General features: G+C 47.1%; 1 protein-coding gene across 2 annotated transcripts; it reads left to right on the top strand.

Annotated features, from left to right (window-relative positions):
* Positions 1-277: 277 nt before the first annotated feature.
* LOC308676059 (charged multivesicular body protein 4a-like) lies at positions 278-23054 on the top strand. 2 transcript variants are annotated; one of them, XM_081341768.1, is made up of 7 exons: positions 278-373; positions 1811-1960; positions 7563-7650; positions 8108-8285; positions 10417-10531; positions 19975-20098; positions 21682-23054. In XM_081341768.1, exons 2-7 carry the CDS (start codon positions 1940-1942, stop codon positions 21753-21755), a joined length of 600 nt encoding a protein of 199 aa, XP_081197894.1. In that variant the 5' UTR covers positions 278-373; positions 1811-1939; the 3' UTR covers positions 21756-23054. The 2 variants fall into 2 exon arrangements, with proteins under 2 accessions (XP_081197894.1, XP_081197893.1); XM_081341767.1 differs by lacking the exon at positions 7563-7650.
* The last annotated feature ends 509 nt before the right edge of the window (positions 23055-23563 follow it).

Genomic DNA, 23563 nt, shown 5'->3' with positions numbered 1-23563 from the left:
TAGCACTAGAGGGATTTAGAAACCCCCTCCACCCCCAAAATGGGGGCATTTCAAGACTCTCCATCCGAAAGGCACCTTGTTCCGTTGCTTTTAGCTTATCCTTCACGTTTTAAGGTTGCCATTTCGACGTGGACGGTGGAAATTAATGCCGTTCCGTGGCCGTTTCCCCCTCTCCTCCCACGCTTTGCTCCGCTCGGGAGCCGGAAGCTGATGGGCGCAAACGCAAAGCCCTGCCACCTCTTTAGGTCTGTTTCCAGCCTCCTGGCACGTGACGGGGCGGGGCGACGCTGGTAGGTGGGTGAAGCCGGAAGAGGAACCCCAGTGAATTTCCCACCAGGCGAGATGAGTGGTTTAGGGAAGCTGTTTGGGAAAGGTGAGGCTCCTATCTCCATCTCCCACCCCCGCCTGAGAGTTGGTATCGCCCGAACCCCCATAGGGGATCCCTAGACTTGGGAGCAACCAAGTGGCGCGAGGGGGGGGGGAAGAAAGAGAAGCGGGGAAAAGAAAGAAAGGATGGATAAATGAAAAGAGAGAGAATTAGGGGGGGTTTATTATTTCCCCCCCCTTTAAAAAATGGGGCCTTATTTACAGGAAACGTGGCTTGGAGACACTGGATGGTTTTAATTGCTCCTCCTCTCCGGTCTTCCGGGGCTGGGTGAAGGGGTGCAGCCCCTCCCCCCCAAAAAAAATGCAGAAAAGGATCTGCTCATTATTTGGGGAGGGGGGCGGGGAAGATTTATGTGCGAGATTTGATAGCCCCGTAGAAAGATTCTGCTTTTCTCATCTTCTTTTGATAACATTTTTTTTTAAAAAAAAACCTGGAGTGAACTAAGCTGAAGGTTAAAGATGCATGCACCCCCCGCCCCCCAAAATGGTGTATTCCAGTTATGCATTGGGTTGGGGCTGGGATCAGGCTGGGGGATGATGGGACCCCCCAATCCAATAGGGGTGATCGGAGGCCCAACCCAATGGGGATGGTGAGACCCTCAATCCGATGGGGATGATAGCAGCCTCAAGTCAACAAGGATGATGGCGTCCCCAACCCAATGGGCATGATGGAACCCCAACTCATTGGGGATGATGGGGCCCCCAACCCAATGGGCATGATGGAACCCCAACTCATTGGGGATGATGGGGGCCCCAACCCAATGGGCATGATGGAACCCCAACTCATTGGGGATGATGGGGGCCCCAACCCAATGGGGATGATGGAACCCCAACTCAATGGGGGTGATGGGACCTCAACCCAATCGGGATGATGGAACCCCAACTCATTGGGGATGACGGGGGGCCCCCAACCCAACAGGGATGATGGGAACCCAACTCAATGACGATGAGGGAATCCCCAACTCAATGGGGATGATGGGACCCCCCCCCCAAACAGTGGAACAGCTTACCTCCAGAAATCGTGGGTGCTTCATCCCTGGAGATTTTTAAGAAGAGACTAGACATTCACCTGTCTGAGACGATATAGGTTCTCCTGCTTGAGCGGGGGGGGGCTGGACTAGAAGACCTCCAAGGTCCCTTCCAGCTCTATTCTAATTCTAATTTATCCCAGCGGCACTGATGGGACCTCCAATTCATTGGGAACGATGGGATCCTCAACTCAACGAGGATGATGGGACCTCCAACCCAAAAAGGATGGGACCCCCCAACTCACTGGGGATGATGGCAACCCCAGCGCGAGAGGGATGACACCATTTTTGAACAAAGCCGCTTCACGGCCATCAACTTGCGATGGCTCTTCCCTGGTAAATTTCTTTGATTTGACGACTCCACCCCCACCCACCCCCGTTCTCCTGTTCTCCAGGCAAGAAGGCCAAGGCCCCCACCCCACAGGAGGCCATCCAGAAACTGCACGAGACCGAAGCAATCCTGGTCAAGAAGCAGGAATTCCTGGAAGAGAAGATCCAGCAGGAGCTACAGTCGGCTAAGAAACATGGCACAAAGAACAAAAGAGGTAGGAGAAGAAGGGGGAGGGGTTCGGGGAGGGGGAGCAGCCAAACCTGAACCTCCCCCCCCAAAAGGAATAAGGAGGAGCCAGAAAAGATAAAGGGGTCCTTGAAGGGAAAAAAATAAATAAGAAAAGTTCTCCCTATCCTAAGCAAATATTGGCGTTCCTGTTCTCTGTATTATCAGCTGTGGTGTTCTTTGAAATACAAACGTGTGAATGCACTCCCGTAGGGGGTACTTTGATTCACGCATTCAGTTTGTATCCTGACTTCAGTTCAAGGAAAGCAGGATTTAGTGGGGTCCTCCATGCTCTCTCAGCTGGGTTATTTCCTTGCAGACGTTTCGTGACCCAACGAGGTAGCGTCATCAGTGCTAGAAGGGCGTGGGGTTTGCGGAGTGGGGGAGAAAGGGAGGAGGAGGAGGAGGGAGGGGAGGAAGAGGAGGAGAAAGAGGAGGACTGTGGGATCCTTGGTGCTCTGAGTTTAGTTGTTTTCTTGCAGATGTTTCACTATCCAACTAGAGAACATCATAAGTGCTAGAAGGGAGTAGGGTTTGTGGAGTAGAGGAGAAAGGAAGGAGGAGGAGGAGGAGGGGGAGGAAGAGAGGAGGGGGAGGACTAGGACTGTGGGGGTCCTCGGTGCTCTCTGAGCTTTGCTTGTTTTCTTGCAGACGTTTCATGGCCCAACTAGGTGACATCATCAGTTATTACCTTGATGATGTTAAGCACTGATTGTTACAGTGATGTTAGGCGCCGATGACATTGCCTAGTTGGGGCTTGAAACGTCTGCAAGAAAACAACCAAGCTCAGAGACCACCAAGAACCCCTCTTTTCCCTCCTGAGCTACATTGCTCTACATTGCACCCCATTTCCCTTCTAGCACTGATGATGTTCCCTAGTTGGGTCAAGAAACGTCTGCAAGAAAACAGCCAAGCTCAGAGAGCACCGAGGACCCCACAGTCCTCCTTTTTCTTTCTCCTCCTCCTCCTCCTCCTCCTCCTCCTCCTCCTCCTCCTCCTCCTCACAACCCCCCTCCCTTTTGGCACTGATGATGTTCCCTAGTTGGGTCATGAAACGTCTGCAAGAAAACACCCAAGCTCAGAGAACACCGAGGACCCCACAGTCCTCCTCCTCCTCTTCTTCCTTCACCTCCTTCTTGCACTGATGATGTTATCTAATTGGGTCATGAAACATCTGCAAGAAAACCACCCAGCTCAGGGACCCCAAGGACCCCACAATTATCTTCCTCTTCCTCCTCCTCTTCCTCCCTCCTCCCCTTCTAGCACTGATGACGTTCCCTAGTTGAGTCACGAAACGTCTGCAAGAAAACCACCCAGCTCAGAGAGTACCAAGGGCCTCACAATTGAACCTTGAGTTATAGATATTCTCTTCTCTAATTTAGGGGGCCAAAAATCAGGGATTTGCTAGCACCATTTTGATAATAATAATAATAATAATAATAATAATAATAATAATAATAATAATAATAATAATAATAATAATAATAATAATAATAATAATAAAGTTGGAAGGGACCTTGGAGGTCATCTAGTCCAACCCTCTGCTCAGGAAAAGAAAGAGTCTTTCCTGAGTGCAACTCGATTTTATCAGGGACATTTTTAAAAAATCGCCTCTCTTAATAAAATTCAAGCAGTCAGAAAAGACACTACCGGACTCCTGATATTATTTACGTGTCCTTTGCTGGGCCAAATTTAAAGGCACATTATAAAAAAAAGGTTCAAAAACTGCCTATAATCAGTTTCAATCCTGAGTCCTCAAATCTCTGTTTTACCCTATCTTCTTTATACATGCTGGCTGACCTTGTCTGGATTTAGCTAAACAAGAGTCGGGCTGATTAGTAACTGAGATAGCAAAAAATCTTAAAATCCTAGAGCAGCGGTAGGCAACTTTGGCTCTTTTATAACTCATGGACTTCAACTCCCAGAATTCCTGAGCCGGCCACGCTGAGGGGAAAGGGAGAGGTTTCCAAGCTGAGCCATGGCTGGCTCAGGAATTCTGGGAGTTGAAGTCCACGAGTCACGAAGGGGCCAAAGTTTCCCTCATGCTGGCTCAGGAATTCTGGGAATTGAAGTCCACGAGTCATAAAAGAGCTCAGGTTGCCTACCCCTGGCCTAGGCCTAGGCCACTTTATGACTCGTGGACTTCAAGTCCCAGAATTCCTTTTTTTTATTGAAAAGTTTTACAATACATTTTTGAATACAAAAAAAAACCCCTCCTCCCCTCTCCCCAAACCCCCCTCCCCTCCCCTCCCCCCTCCCCGACTTCCCAGAGCTGAATACAGGGTATAATAATACAAACAAGCATAATCTAAAATATGCTAACAACAATAATAAAACATTAAATTCTATCACACTTTAACTCTCCATAGTCAAAATATTAATTAAATAACTACTAACTAATTATACGTCATAAAAATCCGCTACTTATTCAAATGCTAAATGATAATTTTTAGTCCCATATTTATTCTGAATATATTCAATCCATCTTCTTCATTCCACAATGTATCTCTGTTGCGATTGATCTTTCAAATATGCTGAAATCTTTGCCATTTCCGCCAAGTTAGAAACTTTCAAAGTGCACTCTTCTATAGTCGGCAATTCTTCCTTCTTCCAATATTGCGCAACTAAAAGTCTCGCTGCCGTAATTAAATTCAACATCAACTTTGTATCTATAACAGTAGTATCTGTAATAATACCCAATAAAAACAATTACGGAGAAAACTTTATCCTTTTCTTAAATATCTTTTGCACATTCCACCAAATTTTAATCCAAAAAGCTTTAACCTTTTTACAAGTCCACCATATATGAAAAGGATACGTTGCATCCTCACAACCACACCTCCAACATTTGGGCTGGCAGTTCGGATACATACTTGCTAATTTTTTAGGGTCTAAGTGCCACCTATAAAACATTTTATAAAAATTCTCTCTTAAATTTTGGGCCTGTGTAAATTTTACATTTCTAACCCAAATCTTTTCCCAAGTGTGTATTGTTATAACTTCTTGAAAATTCTGGGCCCACTTTATCATACAATCTTTAACAAGTTCCATTTCTGAATCAATTTCTATCAATGCATTATATATCCTTTTTATATGTGCTTGACCTTGATCTCTAATTTGTTTTACCAAATTTTCATCAATCATCGAGAAACCAATTTTCTGGTCCTCTTTCCATCTTGCCTGTAATTGCCCATACTGGAACCAAGTTTGTACAATCTTTTCTTCTTTTAAAATATTATATGGCTTTAATTGCCATACATTCCTTTCTAAACTTAAGATTTCCTTATATGTAGTCTCATCATGTTTAAATCCCACATTTATATTTTCTATTGCATGTTTAGGTATTGCCCAAATTGGTATCTTATAATTTAACTTATGTCTATACTTTTTTCAAACTCGCAACAGAGCATACCTTAAAATATGTATCTCAAACACATTATCCACCTTCTTATCATACAATAAATATGCATGCCAACCAAATAACAAATCATGACCCTCAAGATTTAGCATACAACTTAGAATAAAAATCAACAAAAGTCTTTTTAATAAGATTCTGCTGATACACTACTTTACCCTTATGTTCTATTCTATCTATATTACAAGCTCTTTGCTTCTTCCTTAACAAATAAGCTAACCATCTACCCGGTTTATTAGCATTACAAAACGTGTTATGTCTAGCATACCGTAAGTTAGTTGCCACTTGATCTGCCATTAACGTATCAAACTGACCCCTTAATAAAGTAATTACCTCTTTAATCTTCCCATCAGATGGATTCAGAATTAAAGCCTTTTCTTTTTCCTTAATTTCATCCTCTAATTCTTTCCTCTTAAATTCCAGTTTAGGTCTATGTTTATTATTCAAATATATTAATACACCTCTCATATAAGCTTTACTTGCATCCCAAACCATCTCAATAGAAGTACCTTTATGCAAATTAATTTTAAAAAATTCTTTCATCTGTTTTTTACACTCTTCCACATTTTCCTGATATCTAAACAAATTTTCATTTAAACGCCAAGACCGTCTATCTCCATTATCTTTTTCTATCTCCAACCATACTGGACTATGATCAGATATAGTTCTTGGACAAATCTTGATCTTCTTAATCCTAGGAAAAAAATCATTAGTAATTAATACAAAATCGATCCTGGAGAAAGATGGATGCCTGTCGGAGAAAAAAGTAAAGTCTTTTTCTTACAAGTTCCTTTCTCTCCAAACATCTCTCAATTCCAAGTCATCCTTCATCTCAAAAAAAGATTTAGGCAGTTTAGCATGACTTGGCGTGCTTTTAAAAAGGCCTCCCTTGTCCATTTGTACATCCAAGACGCCATTCCAATCTCCCATAAAAATACAAGATTTATAATCCCACTGAATAATCTTGCTGTGTAGTAAATTGTAAAAATCTCCTTGCTGTTGATTAGGAGCGTATAGTCCAACCAAAAGCCTTTTCTTGCCTTCTATTAATAATTCAATTATAACATATCTTCCTTGTTTGTCTGCTTCAATTAAACTCGCTGTTAAAGTATTCTTAACATAATTAACAACTCCATTTTTCTTATCAGGCGCGGAAGCAATAAACTGTGTGCCCAACCTAAAGTTATTTGATCAGCTGCTCGAATATTATATTTTATATTTATATTTATTAAATTTTTATACCACCCTTCTCCCGAAGGACTCAGGGCGGTGTTTCCTGTAAGCAAATAATATCGTTTTTTCAATTGCTTTAGATATTGAAATACTTTCTTTCTCTTATGTGGTGAATTTAGACCATTAACATTCCAGGTTATAAGCTTTGTCGCCATCTTTTGCGACCTGAAGCTTTTGGAGCGCCTCTTCCCACTCCCAGAATTCCTGAGCCAGCCACGCTGAGGGGAAAAAGAGAGGTTTCCAAGCTGAGCCATGCTGGCTCAGGAATTCTGGGAGTTGAAGTCCACAAGTCATCAAAGAGCCCCAAGGTTGCCTACCCCTGGCCTAGAGTGTAGCAGTTTCTCAACTCCGCCCTCTTTAAGATGTGTGGACTTCAACTCCCAGCATTCCCCACCTTCTAAAGTGAGGTTGAACGGTAAAATCCTAGAAAAAGATTACAGGTCGTCCTCAATTTGCGACCACAACTGGGCCCAAAATTTCTGTCGCTAAGCGAGACATTTGTTCACTGAATTTTGTTCCATTTTACGACCTTTCGTGCCACAGTGGTTAAGTTAGGAACACAGTGGTTAAATGAATATGGCTTCCCTAAATGACATAATAATAATAATAATAACAACAACAACAACAACATAATGTCGCCCATAATCCGTTTTATTTATTTATTTTATTTATTTATTTTTGGGACTTATATGCCGCCCTATCTCCCGAAGGTTTTAAACTATTGGGGGCGGGAGAAACCCAAAAGGAAGTAATTTTAATGGTGTTATATAAACACATTTGAAAATTACTTCCTTGTGGCTTTTATATCAACACACAATCTTAATAGCTGCCTTGGATGATTTTCCTTAATCTTCCCTGAGTGTGGCTAATGCCGGTTGATAATTATTATTTTTTTAAAGACTTGTTATCTGTTATCTATTTTTCTTTGTAACCGTTTGGTTAGCTCTATCAATCAATCCAACACAATTCGTCCTTGCCTTACAACCACAATCGGGACCGGAATTTTCTTTGCCAAGATAGCTGGTTGCTAAGTGAGTTCTCTGTCCAGTTTTACCACCTTTTTCGGCCACAGTTGTTTAAAGGAATCTCTGCGGTCGTTAAGGGAATCAAGCCGTTGTTAAGGGAAGCCGGCTTCCCCCATTGACTCCGTGTGTCGGAAGCCAGCTGGGGAGGTTGCAATTGGCGGTCACCAGGGCGATGTAAAGTGAGGCCTGGGTGTCAGTCAGCACTGTTTTCAGTGCCGTTGTCCCTTTGAACGGTCGCTAAGCGAATCAAGGACTGGCTATGGGCAGGATTGGCAGTTTGGCTGTTTTGCAAGCCCTTCTTGCTCAACCACCCCGAAGTCAGTCTCCTTTCTCGTATTTGGGGGTCTCTCCTCCATGAGGACTGGAAACATGGAAGGGTTGCATTGTTGTTTGGAAAGGGAACCTCAAAGGGGAACCGGGAGGGGCCAATCCGCTTCTGAGCCTCCTTTCCTTCTCCGCGCAGCTGCTTTGCAAGCCCTCAAGCGGAAGAAACGCTACGAGCAACAACTGACCCAAATCGACGGGACCCTCTCCACCATCGAATTCCAGCGCGAGGCCCTGGAAAACGCCACCACCAACACCGAAGTGCTCAAAACCATGTCGGACGCTGCGCGGGCCATGAAAGAAGCACACCAGCATATGTGAGTGGGCCCCTTCCCCCCCCCCAGGCCATGGGTAGGCAACCTGGGCTCTTTTATGACTCGTGGACTTCAACTCCCAGAATTCCTGAGCCAGCCTGGCTCAGCTTGGAAAACTCTCCTTTTTCCCTCAGCCTGGGCCGGCTCAGGAATTCTGGGAGTTGAAGTCCACGAGTCATAAAAGAGCCTAGAGTGAGCATTCCGGTTCTTCCTTTGATGCAAAAGTCCGGTCCGTGTTTTGCCTTTAGCTTAGAGCAGTGTTTTTTCAACATTTGGCCCCTTCAAGATGGGTGGACTTCATCTCCCAGAAGTCCCCACCCCACATCCTGCTCCTCCTCTCTTCCTCCTCTTCCCGGCTTCCTCCATATGTTCCTTTTTCTTTTTCTCTTCTTCCGCCTCCTCCCCTCCCCTTCCTCCTCCTCTTCTCCTTCCCTCCTCTTCCTCCCCCTCCTTCTCTTCCCTTTCCTTCTCTCTCCTCTGCCTCCTCCCCTCCCCTGCCTCCTCCTCCTCCCCTCCATCACCTCCTCCTCCCCTTCTCTATATTGAAACCCCCCTCCCTTCTAGCACTGATGGTGTTACCTAGTTGGGTCATGAAACGTCTTCAAGAAAAGAAGCAAGCTCAGAGACCACCAAGGACCCCACAGTTCTCCTCCTCCTCTTCTTCCTCCTCCTCCTCCTCCTCCTCCTCCTCCTCCTCCTCCCTTCTAGCACTGATGATGTTACCGAGTTGGGTCATGAAACGTCTTCAAGAAAAGAAGCAAGCTCAGAGACCACCAAGGACCCCACAGTTCTCCTCCTCCTCTTCTTCCTCCTCCTCCTCCTCCTCCTCCTCCTCCTCCTCCTCCTCCTCCCTTCTAGCACTGATGATGTTACCGAGTTGGGTCATGAAACGTCTTCAAGAAAAGAAGCAAGCTCAGAGACCACCAAGGACCCCACAGTTCTCCTCTTCCTCTTCCTCCTCTTCCTCCTCCTCCTCCTCCTCCTCCTCCTCCCTTCTAGCACTGATGACGTTACCGAGTTGGGTCATGAAACGTCTTCAAGAAAAGAAGCAAGCTCAGAGACCACCAAGGACCCCACAGTTCTCCTCTTCCTCTTCCTCCTCTTCCTCCTCCTCCTCCTCCTCCTCCTCCTCCTCCTCCCTTCTAGCACTGATGACATTACCGAGTTGGGTCATGAAACGTCTTCAAGAAAAGAAGCAAGCTCAGAGAGCACCAAGGACCCCACAGTTCTCCTCTTCCTCTTCCTCCTCTTCCTCCTCCTCCTCCTCCTCCTCCTCCCTTCTAGCACTGATGACATTACCGAGTTGGGTCATGAAACGTCTTCAAGAAAAGAAGCAAGCTCAGAGAGCACCAAGGACCCATCAGTTCTCCTCCTCCTCTTCCTCCTTCTCCTCCTCCTCCTCCTCCTCCTCCTCCTCCCTTCTAGCACTGATGATGTTACCTAGTTGGGTCATGAAACATCTTCAAGAAAAGAAGCAAGCTCAGAGAGCACCAAGGACCCATCAGTTCTCCTCCTCCTCCTCCTCTTCCTCCTCTCTCCAAAAACCCCACTCCCTTCTTAGTGCTGATGATGTTTCCTAGTTGGGTCATGAAATGTCTGCAAGAAAACGAACAAGCTCAGAGAGCACCAAGGACCCCACAGTCGTTGTCATCCTCCTCCTATTCCTCCTCCTCCTCCTCCTCCTCATCCCTTCTAGCCCTGATGATGCTACCTAGTTGGGTCATGAAACGTCTGCAAGAAAAGAACCCAGCTCAGAGAGACCACCAAGGACCCCACAGTTCTCCTCCTCCTCCTCCTCCTCCTCCTCCTCCTCCTCCTCCTCCTCCTCCTCCCTTCTAGCACTGATGATGCTACCTAGTTGGGCCATGAAACGTCTGCAAGGAAACTGCCAAGCTCAGAGAGACCACCAAGGACCCCACAGTTCTCCTCTTCCTGCTCCTCTTCCCCATCCCCTCCCCCCTCCTCCTCCCCTCTTCCTCCTCCTCCTCCACAAACCCCCCTCCCTTCTAGCACTGATGATGTTGCCTAGTTGGGTCGTGAAAGTCCTGCCAGAAAACCGCCCAGCTCAGAGAGAGACCACCGAGGACCCCTCAGCTTTCTTCTTCTTCTCCTTCCTCCCCCTCTCCCCCTCCAGGGACATCGACAAAGTAGACGACTTAATGGCCGAAATCACCGAACAACAGGATATCGCCCAGCAGATCTCCGATGCCATATCTAAGCCGGTTGGCTTCGGGGACGATGTGGACGAGGTAAGGAGGGCGGCCATCCTTGGGCTGGCGTTCGGAGGGATGGGCCCTGGGAGGCAGAGGCTTCGGATGCGAATCTCGCCCTTCGAAGGGTGCCGTTGCCATCCGCCGGGTAGACTAACAAAATTCGTTTTTCTTGTCGTGCACGTATCTCTGTGTGGGCGTGTGTATGTATACATAGACCCAGAACGGAGAGAGTGAAGTGGATGTCGGCCAGTATAACTGAATCAGGAGTGACGTGGTTGTTTACAGGCGAGCGGGGGGGGGGGGTCGGAGGGGCCGATAACGCGCTCAGTGGCCAAATCAATCGACAGCACGCGAAGCGAAGCTTACATGCGAGGCTTACATGATGTCAGCCTACACACTGATTTATTTATTTATTTATTTATTTATTTATTTATTAGTTGAATTTATATACCGCCCTATTCCCGAAGGACTCAGGGCGGTTCACAGGGCAGTTAAAACACTACAAAAAAGAGAATAAAATGGAATCAAATTAGTACAAGCCCACAATTAATAATAACAATAAAAATTAAAATTTTAAAATTAATTTAATATAATTTAACATGATTTAATTAAAATACTTTAAAATTTAAAATCCCTCAGTCCAGGCCAGACAATTCAAACAACCAGGTTTTTAGTCCCGGCGAAACGAGCGAAGGTCAGGGGCAGTCCGAAGCTCCATCGGCAGTTCGTTCCAAAGGGCGGGCGCACTCACAGAGAACGCCCTCCCCCTGGGAATCACCCGCCGGCAATCTCTAACCGGCGGAACCCTAAGGAGGCCCTCCCTGTGGGTGCGCACAGGACGATGGGAAGCTGATGCTGGTAGCAGGTGCTCCCTAAGGTAATCCGGACCCATGCCATTTAGGGCTTTATAGGACATCACCAGCACCTTGAATCTCTGATGACGTTAGCAGACGCTGACGAAAGCTTAGCTTACAATAAAAACTTTCTGTCCTGGAGGTCTGTGTTTAACATGTCCTTTCGCCCCCGGTCAGAAGGAGCCGGCCACCTGGGCTACGGGGGTTGTGCTCTCCCAATAGGCCACCAACTCCTGGCTGGCAACCTGCTCGGCGGCCCCACCCTGTCAGCCCCTAGTTGAGGCTGGCGGCAGAAAAGCCACACCGGAGGTCCAGCCATCGCCACCCAGGCCTCGCTCTGCCCCATCGGTTGCTTCCTGCCCGAGGGGCGCCCAAGCAGGGCAGGGCAGCCACCCGTGCCCAGAACTCCCGGACGGCCACCAGGTGGCAGTGAGGAGACCACCTTGCTTCCCCTTGTCCCTGCTGGCTGTCCGGACTCTGCGGCCCAGCGACCCCCTCCCCCCACAGGTCGTAAGGCCGGGGTCGCGGCTGGAGTGCGGGCGTGGCCGGAGCCGCTCAGCCCTCCAGCTGCGTCCTCCTGGTCATGTGGCAGATCCGGCAGCGCCACCGGCCAGTTTAAAGAGAGTGGCCGTGAGGGAGGCACCCGACGCAGGACTACGGGCGAACAAAGGGCATCCGGCCAGGGAGGGACCGAAGCCGCGCCTGCCCACCTGCTCTTCCTCCTAACCGGACGTCCTGCTCGCTGCTTTCAGAGTTGGCCCGGCTGGAGCTGACAAAACACCGCCCGCCTTGCCTGCAGCCACTCCCAGCTGCCATCTCAGCCCCTCTGCCATGTTGCAGCAAATGGCTGGTTTCGGCATGATGTGGCTCTTTCCCTCTGGCCGGATGCAAAGATGTGCACCACTTGGTGTTTGTTTGCCTCCGGCAAGGGTCCGCACCACACCCAAACCGGCCATTTGCCATGACGCGCGAAGCAGCTGAGGTAAACAGCTGCCTTGCACATCACGACAAATGTCCGGTTCAGCGCAGCATGGCTGCTTGCCTCCGGCCAGAGGCAAAGATCCGCACCACTTGCTGATTGTTTGCCTCCCGCCGGAGGCAGGGATCCGCGCTCCACTGGCCATTTGCCGCGACACGTGAGGTGGCTGCTTGCCTCCGACCGGAGGCAAACAGCCGCCTCGCACACTGCGGCAAACGGCCGGTTCGGCGCAGCACGGCTGCTTGCCTCCAGCTGGAGGCACACGGCCACCTTGTGCAGTGAGGCAAATGGCCAGTTTTGGCGCGGTGTGGTTCTTTGCCTCCAGCTAGAGGCAAACAGCCACCTCGCGCGTTGCAGCAAATGTCCGGTTCAGCACGGCGTGGCTGCTTGACTCCCTCACTGCCTTTTAATATCTCTTCCCCCACCCCCTTTAATATCATCTCTTACCCCACCCCCTTTAATATCATCTCTTCCCCCACCCCCTTTAATATCATCTCTTACCCCACCCCCTTTAATATCATCTCTTCCCCCACCCCCTTTAATATCATCTCTTCCCCCACCTCCTTTAATATCATCTCTTACCCCACCCCCTTTAATATCATCTCTTACCCCACCTCCTTTAATATCATCTCTTCCTCCACCCCCTTTAATATCATCTCTTCCCCCACCCCCTTTAATATCTCTTACCCCACCCCCTTTAATATCATCTCTTACCCCACCCCCTTTAATATCATCTCTTACCCCACCCCCTTTAATATCATCTTACCCCACCCCCTTTAATATCATCTCTTCCCCCACCCCCTTTAATATCATCCTTCCCCCACCCCCTTTAATATCATCTCTTACCCCACCCCCTTTAATATCATCTCTTCCCCCATCCCCTTTAATATCATCTCTTCCCCCATCCCCTTTAATATCCTCTCTTCCCCCACCCCCTTTAATATCATCTCTTACCCCACCCCCTTTAATATCATCTCTTCCCCCACCCCCTTTAATATCATCTCTTCCCCCACCCCCTTTAATATCATCTCTTACCCCACCCCCTTTAATATCATCTCTTCCCCCATCCCCTTTAATATCCTCTCTTCCCCCACCCCCTTTAATATCATCTCTTACCCCACCTCCTTTAATATCATCTCTTACCCCACCCCCTTTAATATCATCTCTTCCCCCACCCCCTTTAATATCATCTCTTACCCCACCTCCTTTAATATCATCTCTTCCCCCATCCCCTTTAATATCATCTCTTCCCCCACCCCCTTTAATATCATCTCTTACCCCACCTCCTTTAATATCATCTCTTACCCCACCCCCTTTAATATCATCTCTTCCCCCACCCCCTTTAATATCATCTCTTCCCCCACCCCCTTTAATATCATCTCTTACCCCACCTCCTTTAATATCATCTCTTACCCCACCTCCTTTAATATCATCTCTTACCCCACCTCCTTTAATATCATCTCTTCCTCCACCCCCTTTAATATCATCTCTTCCCCCACCCCCTTTAATATCTCTTACCCCACCCCCTTTAATATCATCTCTTACCCCACCCCCTTTAATATCATCTCTTACCCCACCCCCTTTAATATCATCTTACCCCACCCCCTTTAATATCATCTCTTCCCCCACCCCCTTTAATATCATCTCTTCCCCATCCCCTTTAATATCCTCTCTTCCCCCACCCCCTTTAATATCATCTCTTCCCCCACCCCCTTTAATATCAGTGAGGCTCCTCCAGTGGACCATGCCCCGGTGCTCGCCCCGGTCCCATCCGCCCTCCGCCAGAGACCCTCAGATCTGCCCCAGTCCTGCCCATTTCTACACAGGTGCCCCTGACGCGAGTGACATTGAGCAGGCCACGCTCACCCAGTAGGCCATGCCCATGCCAGCCACCCCCCACCCAGTGGGCCATGCCCATCCGGCACCCGATGATAAATAACTGGGGTTTGGGTTGCACTCGGTCTCTGAAAGGTTCGCCATCACTCTTTTTAACATGTCCTTTGTAATGAATATACCTGGGACTTGAATGTTGCCGACGAATATGAGCGAGAAATGCTACAACGGGCCTGACCTTGGGAAAGCCTGGCGAAGCGAAGGCTGGCTAACTATGAGAAGTTGGCTTTCTTCCACAATTGCACCTGGAATAACCTATCACCAAAATCATTCTGTAAGACGCCACTAGTGGACACAGTGGAAGGCCGTGCCCTGGTCCGACAATTCCAGAATCGAGTGATGCGCACCATGATTAATGACCACCGTAGGCAGATTAACGCCCAAACCATGAAAATCAAGGAACATCGAGAATGCTGCCACGCCGGACTGTCAAACAAACATTCTAACTCACTTGACTTTGAAATACACTCCGCAATGCGAAAAGCCCGCCTGAAGAAGATTGACACACTCAGGCGCAAAACGGAAATTTTAAGAACATTAAAAAATCGGCACGGTGAAAAGATACTTGCACACAAATTCTCATCAAAAATGCTCACCGACAGGCAGACCTCTGTCTTACCGCGAGATGCAGGCTTTAATCTTATCACACGCCAAATCAGTTGATTTTTGCCGCAGCCCTCGAATCAACGATCTTTCAAATTGAGGCCAACGAGGAGACCAAGAATACCATCAGACAACGTCTAATGCAGGGCTTTTCAGCCAGTAGTACGGGTACCACCTGTGGTACATTGGCACCTGGCAGGTGGTATGCGACCCTCCTAGAAAAGTGGTAGTGGGGGAGGGGAAGGAGCTGAACCGGTGGCAGCACCGCACAAACCTGAGCGAGAGACGGCTGGAGCTGCAGGGCTGTCGGGGCTCAGCGGAAGCGCCAGGATCAGCGCCAGGATCCAGCTGGAGCTCAGCACTGATCCTGGTGCTTCTGCTGAGCCCAGAAGAAGCGCCGATCAGCTGGAATGTTGCAGCATCTCCAGGGTCTTGTGATTTACATTCAGATGCTTGGCAACCGATTCATATTTATGACGGTCACAGTGTCCCAGGGTCATGTGAAGTGACCAAAACTTGCTGTAACCACCCAACAGACGGGGGGGGGATAAAAACCAAACACCCCCCACCCCACCCTCGCTGCCGATCCTCAACAGAAATGCTCACAACAATGAAAACCTCGGACAGGAGGAAGAGCGCCACCGGGCGGGCAGGCAGGTGTCTTGCTCGGCTGTGGCTTGGGGGGCACTTTTTTCAGTGCCATTGTAGCTTCGGACAGTCACTAACCGAACTGTTGTAAGTTGAGGACTACCTGTACTTCATCACTTTTTTCCTTCTTTTTTTTTTGGTCATCAAGTTTTTCACACCTTGCTAGGCGACTGGTGGTGCTCGGATGCTGCCATATCCTAAAAGTGATACAGTGGGTGAAAAGGTTGAAAAACCCTGGTCTAATGGGGCTCCTCACCAATCATAGACGTAACTACACCATATCACAGTCAGAGGAGGCCGCTCCCGAAGAACTACGTAAAGGCAGCTGGATTGTCATCCTGCCGGCCGACAAAGGCAGAGCAACACTAATCATGGACAGATCAGAATACTACCAAAAGATCCACGCCCTACTTGATGATAGGAGCTCATACTGAGTTGTGATGTCGCTTAAGAACCAAATCAACAAAGTGGCCGACAGGCTCAAGACACAAAGGAAAGTCCACGAGAAAAACCTGAGCACTATTCAACCCAAGGACTCAGCCACAGCGGAAATTTATGGGTTGCCCCAAATCCATAAAAAGGTGTCCCGCTACGTTCAGTTGTTTCACTCAGGGGCACTGCAACCTTTGGGTTGGCAAAGTGGCTAAGTAGACGACTCCAACATCTAGTCGGATGTACAACTACTATAGTCAAATCCTCAGGGGACTTTCTGAGCAGGCTGAAAGTAACAACGATCGAGGCCGACGAAGTAATGGTATCGTTCGATGTAGTGGCACTATTCGCCTCAATCCCACAAGGGCTAGTGGTATCCGCCGTACGAGAGCTACTACAAAGTACTCAGCCACGGAACCCCGAATTGCCCCATTCGGAAGACCTTATTCAGTGACTGAATTTCTGCCTCAGGACATACTTTGAAGGCGATATACACGAACAAATAAAAGGCACACCAATGGGTTCACCGATCTCAGGGGTAATTGCAGAGGCAGTTTTACAAAAATTAGAAGATAAGGCGATGGCTGAGTACAAGCCTAAATTTGGGGCAAGGTATGTCGATGTTACATTTGCTATCATGAAACGCCAAGACAAGGCTGGATTCATGGATATACTCAATTCGATTTACCCGGATATCCAGTTTGCGATAGAAGAAGAGACGGACAATACCTTGGCATTTTTAGATGTATCAATTTGCCAGGAACCTAATGGTACTTTTTCCACCAGCATCCCTCGGAAAGCGACAAACACCGACCACATTTTACACGATAGTAACCACCCCCTCGCGCACAAAATCAGCTGCATCCGGACATTATTTAACAGAGTCCACACCCATTGCAGCAGGGCAGCGGCAAAAGTGAGAGAACGGATACACCTTTATCAGGTACGTGTACAGAATGGTTACTCAGTAGATTTCATTTGACGCTGCTGCTGACACCGAGAACCACAACCAACACAACCTCCACCTGGACAACACTCCCATACATCAATGGGGTATTGGAGGGGGCTGCACAGACACTCGCAACCCATAATATCAAGGTGGCACCCAAACCCAGTGAGACCCCGCACACAAGGATGATGCACCCCAAGGAATCCTTGGCTAAAGAAGAGAGGTCATTGGTGGTTTGCCGAATTAATTGCAATGACTGCAAATGCAACTACATCAGGGAAATCGCAAAACGTTTACAAACAAGGATTCATGAGCACAAGTTGGTCAGGTGGACAGAGCAACAGTCCCAAGTTTGGACACGTACGTTTGAGAACAACCACACGTCCAAGGTCACAGGGGCTAAGGTCATCATCCAGGATCCAAGAAAGGGTAGCCATCTGCTGAAGGAACCCTGGCTGTCTGACCAACGTTCGATCAATCGACTTGTCGATCTGCCATCGGCATACCAGACGCTAAAACAGCACGAACAAACACGCAGGAGGCCGGAATGGGTAAATCGCCGACCAACCCCCCCCCCGTCCGTATCATTATTCAGAATGGGGAGATGGAAGATCCAGATTACACACCAACAGATACACCGACGAGGCTGGAAGTCACGGCAATTGGGGGTGTGAAAGAATGGACCAGACTGACGACAAGGAGACAGCATGATTAACGCAACGAACATGGCTGAGAGATCTCCAATAAAAACAACCATACAGCATGCCACTTGTTGTTTGCCTCCGGCCGGAGGCCAAGGATCCGCACCAAGCTGAAAACGGCAATGTGCAAGGCAATTTTTTGCCGCCTCGCGCGTCCCCTCAAATATCCAGTTCGGCACGGTGCAGCTGCTTGCCTGCGGCTGGAGGCAAAGATCCACACCAGTTGCCGGTTGTTTGACTCCGGCCGGTGGCGAAGATCTGTGCCACTTTCCGTTTGTTTGCCTCTGGCTGGAGGCAAAAATCTACACCATGCCGAAGCCAGCCATTTGCCATGACACGCAAGATGGCTGCTTGCCTCCAGCCAGAGGCAAACAGCCACCACATTTGCCACAGCAAATATCCGGTCCCATCCCCCCTCCACGGAGACCCTCGGATCCGCCCCAGTCCTGCCCATTCCTGCACGCGAGGACCCCTGACGCGAGTGATGCCGAGCTAGCCACGCCCTAATGTCAATGCTTTTTTTTTGTCATGGAACCCACCGGAACAGAGTTCCGGCACCGTTTTTCAACGGATTTTCCATGTTTTCAAAATGACTTTTGAAAATTTGATGTTTGGTCCATATGGTGTTGAATCGCCCAATCGAGCGTAGCAGATCGGCGGCAAAAACATTAAAACGGTGGATGCGGGCTGCTTGTGTGTTGAGTCCGATGCATGCGTACTTCGTCTGCTCCGGTTGTGATGGCGCTGCTCGGCTTGTGGCACTGCTCGGCTTGTGGCGCTGCTCGGCTTGTGATTGGTCGTGTGGTTGCACGCTGAGTGCTTACTGCAGGCGGCGACCGTTATGCTTCATTGCACAACTGGCATGTGTGGGTGTGTGTACAGTGATTGACTACATGCGAAAGGTAAATAATTTCTTTATTTTAAGACACCGTTGGGGAATTGTAAATCATTTTTTAATTCTTAGTGTCAAAGTGTGACCCCAAATTTAAAAATGAAAAAAATTACTAATTACTTCTCAACCACTGGTCCTGCTAAGAACTGAATGTATAATTTTTTAAATAAAAGATTAACAAGATGTGAGTTCTGGCACCTCTTTTCTTACAAAAAAAGCACTGCCTAATGTCAACACACAACTTTGACAACCTTAGCAGACGCTGACGAAAGCTTAGTTTACAATAAAAACTCTCTGTCCCGGAGGTCTGTGTATTAAACATGTCGTTTTTAATGAATATACCTGGGACTCGAATTTTGGAATTGTTGCAGACATACACATATACTTATATATACACACACAAGTGCATCCGAAGTAGATTGCATTGTTTCTTTCTCTAGGCCACGTTTTTGTGTGTATGTGCGGTATAGGCTTATTTTATTTTATTATTGTTTGTCACATTTATGCAGTGTATGAGGTGGTTACCCTCTGAGAGATATATGCAACGAAATCTCATTTTAATGTAGGCTGATTTGTATACATTTAAAGTGACAATAAAGTTATTATGCTATTCTATTCTATTCTATTCTATTCTATTCTATTCTATTCTATTCTATTCTATTCTATTCTATTCTATTCTATTCCATTCCATTCCATTCCATTCCATTCCATTCCATTCTATTCCATATTTCTATTCTGTTCCATTCTATTCTATTCTATTCCTTATTTCTATATTCTATTCTATTCTATTCTATTCTATTCTATTCTATTCTATTCTATTCTATTCTATTCTATTCTATTCTATTCCATATTTCGATTCTACTCTATTCTATTCCATATTTCTATTCCATATTTCTATTCCATATTTCTATTCTATTCTATTCTATTCTATTCTATTCTATTCTATTCTATTCTATTCTATTCTATTCTATTCTATTCTATTCTATTCTATTCCTTATTTCTATATTTTATTCTATTATATATTCTATTCTATTTTCTGTTCTGTTCTATTCTATTCTATATTCTATTCCTTATTTCTATATTCTATTATATATTGTATATTTTCTTTTCTATTCTATATTCTGTAATCTCTATTCTATTCTATTCTATTCTATTCTATTCTATTCTATTCTATTCTATTCTATTCTATTCTATTCTATTCTATTCTATTCTATTCCTTATTTCTATATTTTATTCTATTATATATTCTATTCTATTTTCTGTTCTATTCTATTCTATTCTATTCTATTCTATTCTATTCTATTCTATTTTATTCTATATTCTATTCCTTATTTCTATATTCTATTTATTATATATTGTATATTTTCTTTTCTATTCTATATTCTGTAATCTCCTATTCTATTCTATTCTATTCTATTCTATTCTATTCTATTCTATTCTATTCTATTCTATTCTATTCTATTCTATTCTATTCTATTCTATTCTATTCTATTCCTGTTTGTATTTGTACTTCTGCTTCTATTCACAGGATGAGCTGCTGGCTGAACTGGAAGAGATGGAACAGGAAGATCTCGACAAGGAGCTTCTCAACGTGGGCGAGGGCACTCCGGAGCTCCCCAGTGCCCCCTCTATTCGCCTCCCCAGTGTGCCAGGTATGATGATATCCCCACCCCTGAAGCTTAATGCAGGTCGTCCTCGACTTATGACCACAACAGTCATTGACATTTCTATTGCTTAGCAAGGCCGTGGTGAATTGAGTTGCACCCAGTTTCACAACCCTTTCGTTAAGTGAAACCGTGTGCTTCTTAAGTGAGTCACATGGTCGTTAAGCGAATCCAGCTTCCCCATTGATTTTGTGTGTTTGAAGCCAGCTAGGAAGGCCGCAAAGGGGGGGGTGAGGGGTGTCACGTGATCCCGGGGCTCTACAACCAGCGTAAAAATACATGCTGGTTGCCAAGCACTCAAATTTTGATTGTGTGACCGCAGGGATGCTGCAATGGCCATAAGTATGAGGACTGTTCAGTGAATTGTAACTTCGGGTATTAAACAAGTGGTTGTAAGTCAAGGACCTCCTATATCAGGGGTCTTCAAACTTGGCCCTTTTATGACTTGTGGACTTCAAGTCCCAGAATTCCTCAGCCGGCATGCCTGGCTGAGGAATTCTGGGAGTTGAAGTCCACAAGTCATCAAAGAGCCAAGTTTGAAGTCCCCTGATTGTGGACTATTCCCAGAATTCCTCAGCCAGGCACGCCGGCTGAGGAATTCTGGGAGTTGAAGTCCACAAGTCATCAAAGGGCCAATTTGGAAGACCCCTGACCTATATAATGTGACGAAAGAAACCCCCCCCCCCTTTCAGTCTGACTCCTTGTAGCTGTGGCAAATGTACAGGTAGTCCTTTACTTACGACCACAACTGAGCCCAAAATTTCAGTTGTTAAGTGAGACATGTTTGGCTTTTGCCCCATTTTACGACCTTTCTCGCCACTGTTGTTAAGTGAATCACCGCACCTGATAAGTTAGTAACCTGGTTGTTAAATGAATCTGGCTTTCTTTCCCCCCCCCCCCTTCCTTCAATTGACTCTGCTTGTCAGAAGGTTGCAAAAGGGGATCAGGTGACCCCGGGGGACGCTGCAACCGTCCTAAGTACATGTCAGTTTCCAAGCCATTGAATTTTGATCACGTGACCCCGGGGAACGCCGCAAAGGCCGTAACTAAAAAAACCCGTCCTAGGTCACATTTTTCAGTATAATTTTGTACGGTCGCTAAATGAAGTGTTATAAGCAACCTAGAACTAAGGAGAAACTTCCTGAGAGTGCGGACAATTAATCAGTGGAACAACCTGCCTCCAGAACTTGTGAATGCTCCAACACTGGAAGTTTTTAAGAAGAGACTGGACAGCCATTTGCCTGAAATGGTATAGGGTTTCCTGCCTGAGCAGGGGGTTGGACTAGATGACCTCCAAGGTCCCTTCTAACTTTTTTTTAATTATTATTATTATTATTATTATTATTATTATTATTATTATTATTATTATTATTATTATTATTATTATTATTATTATTATTATTATTATTATTATCAGCCCAGGACTACCTGTACAGTTTCCAGGAGCCAGGCTGTGGACAATGGGATGCTAGCCCCCGCCCCTGCCCCAAACAGGAGTGAGGAATTGACACATAGATGTTAGGTCCCTGAAGAGGTGTCTCGGGTTCAAATCTTCCCTTTCCTTCCCGCAGCTTCCAAAGTGCCCTCCGCCTCCCTGGATGAGGAAGACGAGGAAATGAAACAGCTTGCCGCCTGGGTGTCGTGATGCATTGTGGGAAATTTCCCCTCCACCTCCCTTGGTTTTCTTCGGAGATAGCGGCAGAGAGGACCCATTTCTCCCCTCCAGTTTCCATTGCCAGGGAAGTTACTGGGGGGGGGGGGGTTGGGGGCAAGGACAAAAAAGAGAGGGGAGGGGCGGAAGTCACACACCCTGCCTAAATTGACCTTACGTGCCGAATGTAAAGAGTTTTATAGACAGATTTATATAAATATATAAATATATATATATATATATAACTATATCAACAATAGAGAAGCGGGATCCTCTTTGGGGGCGGGGCTTAAAAGACCTCACTCCCCGCCCCCCCCCCCGCCCCAGATACAGACTGAATCTTTACATCATCTAGGCCAGGGGTAGGCAACCTCGGCTCTTTTATGACTCATGGACTTCAACTCCCAGAATTCCTCAGCCAGCATGGCTCAGCTTGGAAACCTCTCCCTTTCCCCTCAGCATGGCTGGCTCAGGAATTCTGGGAGTTGAAGTCCATAAGTCATAAAAGAGCCGAGGTTGCCTACCCCTGATCTAGGCCAAGGTTAGGCAACCTTGGCTCTTTTATGACTCACGGACTTCAACTCCCAGAATTCCTCAGCCAGCATGGCTCAGCTTGGAAACCTCTCCCTTTCCCCTCAGCATGGCTGGCTCAGGAATTCTGGGAATTGAAGTCCACCAGTCATGAAAGAGCCAAGGTTGCCTACCTCTGATCTAGGGCCAAGGCTAGGCAACCTCGGCTCTTTTTTTACGATTCGTGGACTTCAACTCCCAAAATTCCTGAGTCAGCCACGCTGAGGGGGAAAGGAAAAGGTTTCCATGTTGAGCCATGGCTGGCTGAGGAATTCTGGGAGTTGAAGTCCACGAGTCACAAAAGAGCCCAGGTGGCCTGCCCCTGCTCTAGGGATTAACTTTCTTTTTTTTAGTTTAAAAATTAAAAAAAATAAACAGGATTTCGGCCCTTCGTCAGGGGGGGCGCTCGGGAGGAGCGGAGGGGGTGACACACAAACGCACACCCACACCCACACTCCCTGAAAATGAAGCTTGGAAAGGAAAAAAATTCTCCAGAATTGTTCCGTCGTTCTGTCCTTCTCTTGTCTGGCTGACTGTCCGATTTTGGGGAGAAGTTCCCACCATTGGTGCTCTCTCTCTCTCGCTCTCTCTCTCCTTTTGGAGGGGGGGGCTGGGGGCTCAGCTTCGTCTCTGGTGCCTGTGGCCACACCAACGACACAAACACACGCTCCCGCTGGTTGTAAAAGAGGCAGTCTAGGATTCTCCTCCCCGCGGCGGGTTGCAAAGGAATTTGGGGGTGGGGGGTTTGGGGTGGGTGGGTGGGGGGCGCATTCTGCTTCCAAAGCTGGATGGATGGAGGCAGGGTTGGGCGGGCGGGCGGGCGGGCGGGGGAATGTCCGGAACTAAGGGAGAAAATTGGAATTTAGTTTGGACTGGAGGTACTGTCTGTCCCGGTTTTATCGGTAGCGTGTAATCTGTCGACACGGTTTTGAAGTTCCGTCTGTCAGGTTTTTCTTCGACTGGCGCTTGTGTTTTTTTCTTTTCTGTTTTAAAGCTTGCTCGGTCTGTCTCTTCTTTTTTTTTAAAAAAAAAATATCGACTTGTGGGCAGGAGCTGGGATGGGTGGGTGGGGGGAAGCGTGGCCCCCATCGACACGCGTGCACTCCTGTGGTTGCTTTGTTGCTTTCTGTGCCCGGTGAATAAAGTGCCCTGACGTGTGTTGTCTGAACTGTGTGTTGCCTTAATGTGACATCTTTTTCTCCATTGCCCTTCCCCACCCCCAAAAAACCCCT

Source organism: Vipera berus (genome assembly GCF_964194415.1).
Source record: "Vipera berus genome assembly, chromosome: W".
Classification (NCBI taxonomy): Eukaryota; Metazoa; Chordata; class Lepidosauria; order Squamata; family Viperidae; genus Vipera; species Vipera berus.
Note: the sequence above shows the minus strand (reverse complement) of the source record. Positions and strands in the feature narration are given on the sequence as shown.

What these genes read in the sequence shown, in the direction of transcription:
- LOC308676059 (XM_081341767.1), top strand. Translation starts at nt 343, where the DNA reads ATGAGTGGTTTAGGGAAGCTGTTTGGGAAAG. An exon ending in AAAGAAGCACACCAGCATAT is followed by an intron (nt 8,286 to 10,416) that starts GTGAGTGGGCCC and finishes CTCCCCCTCCAG; the next exon opens with GGACATCGACAAAGTAGACG. An exon ending in TCGCCTCCCCAGTGTGCCAG is followed by an intron (nt 20,099 to 21,681) that starts GTATGATGATAT and finishes TCCTTCCCGCAG; the next exon opens with CTTCCAAAGTGCCCTCCGCC.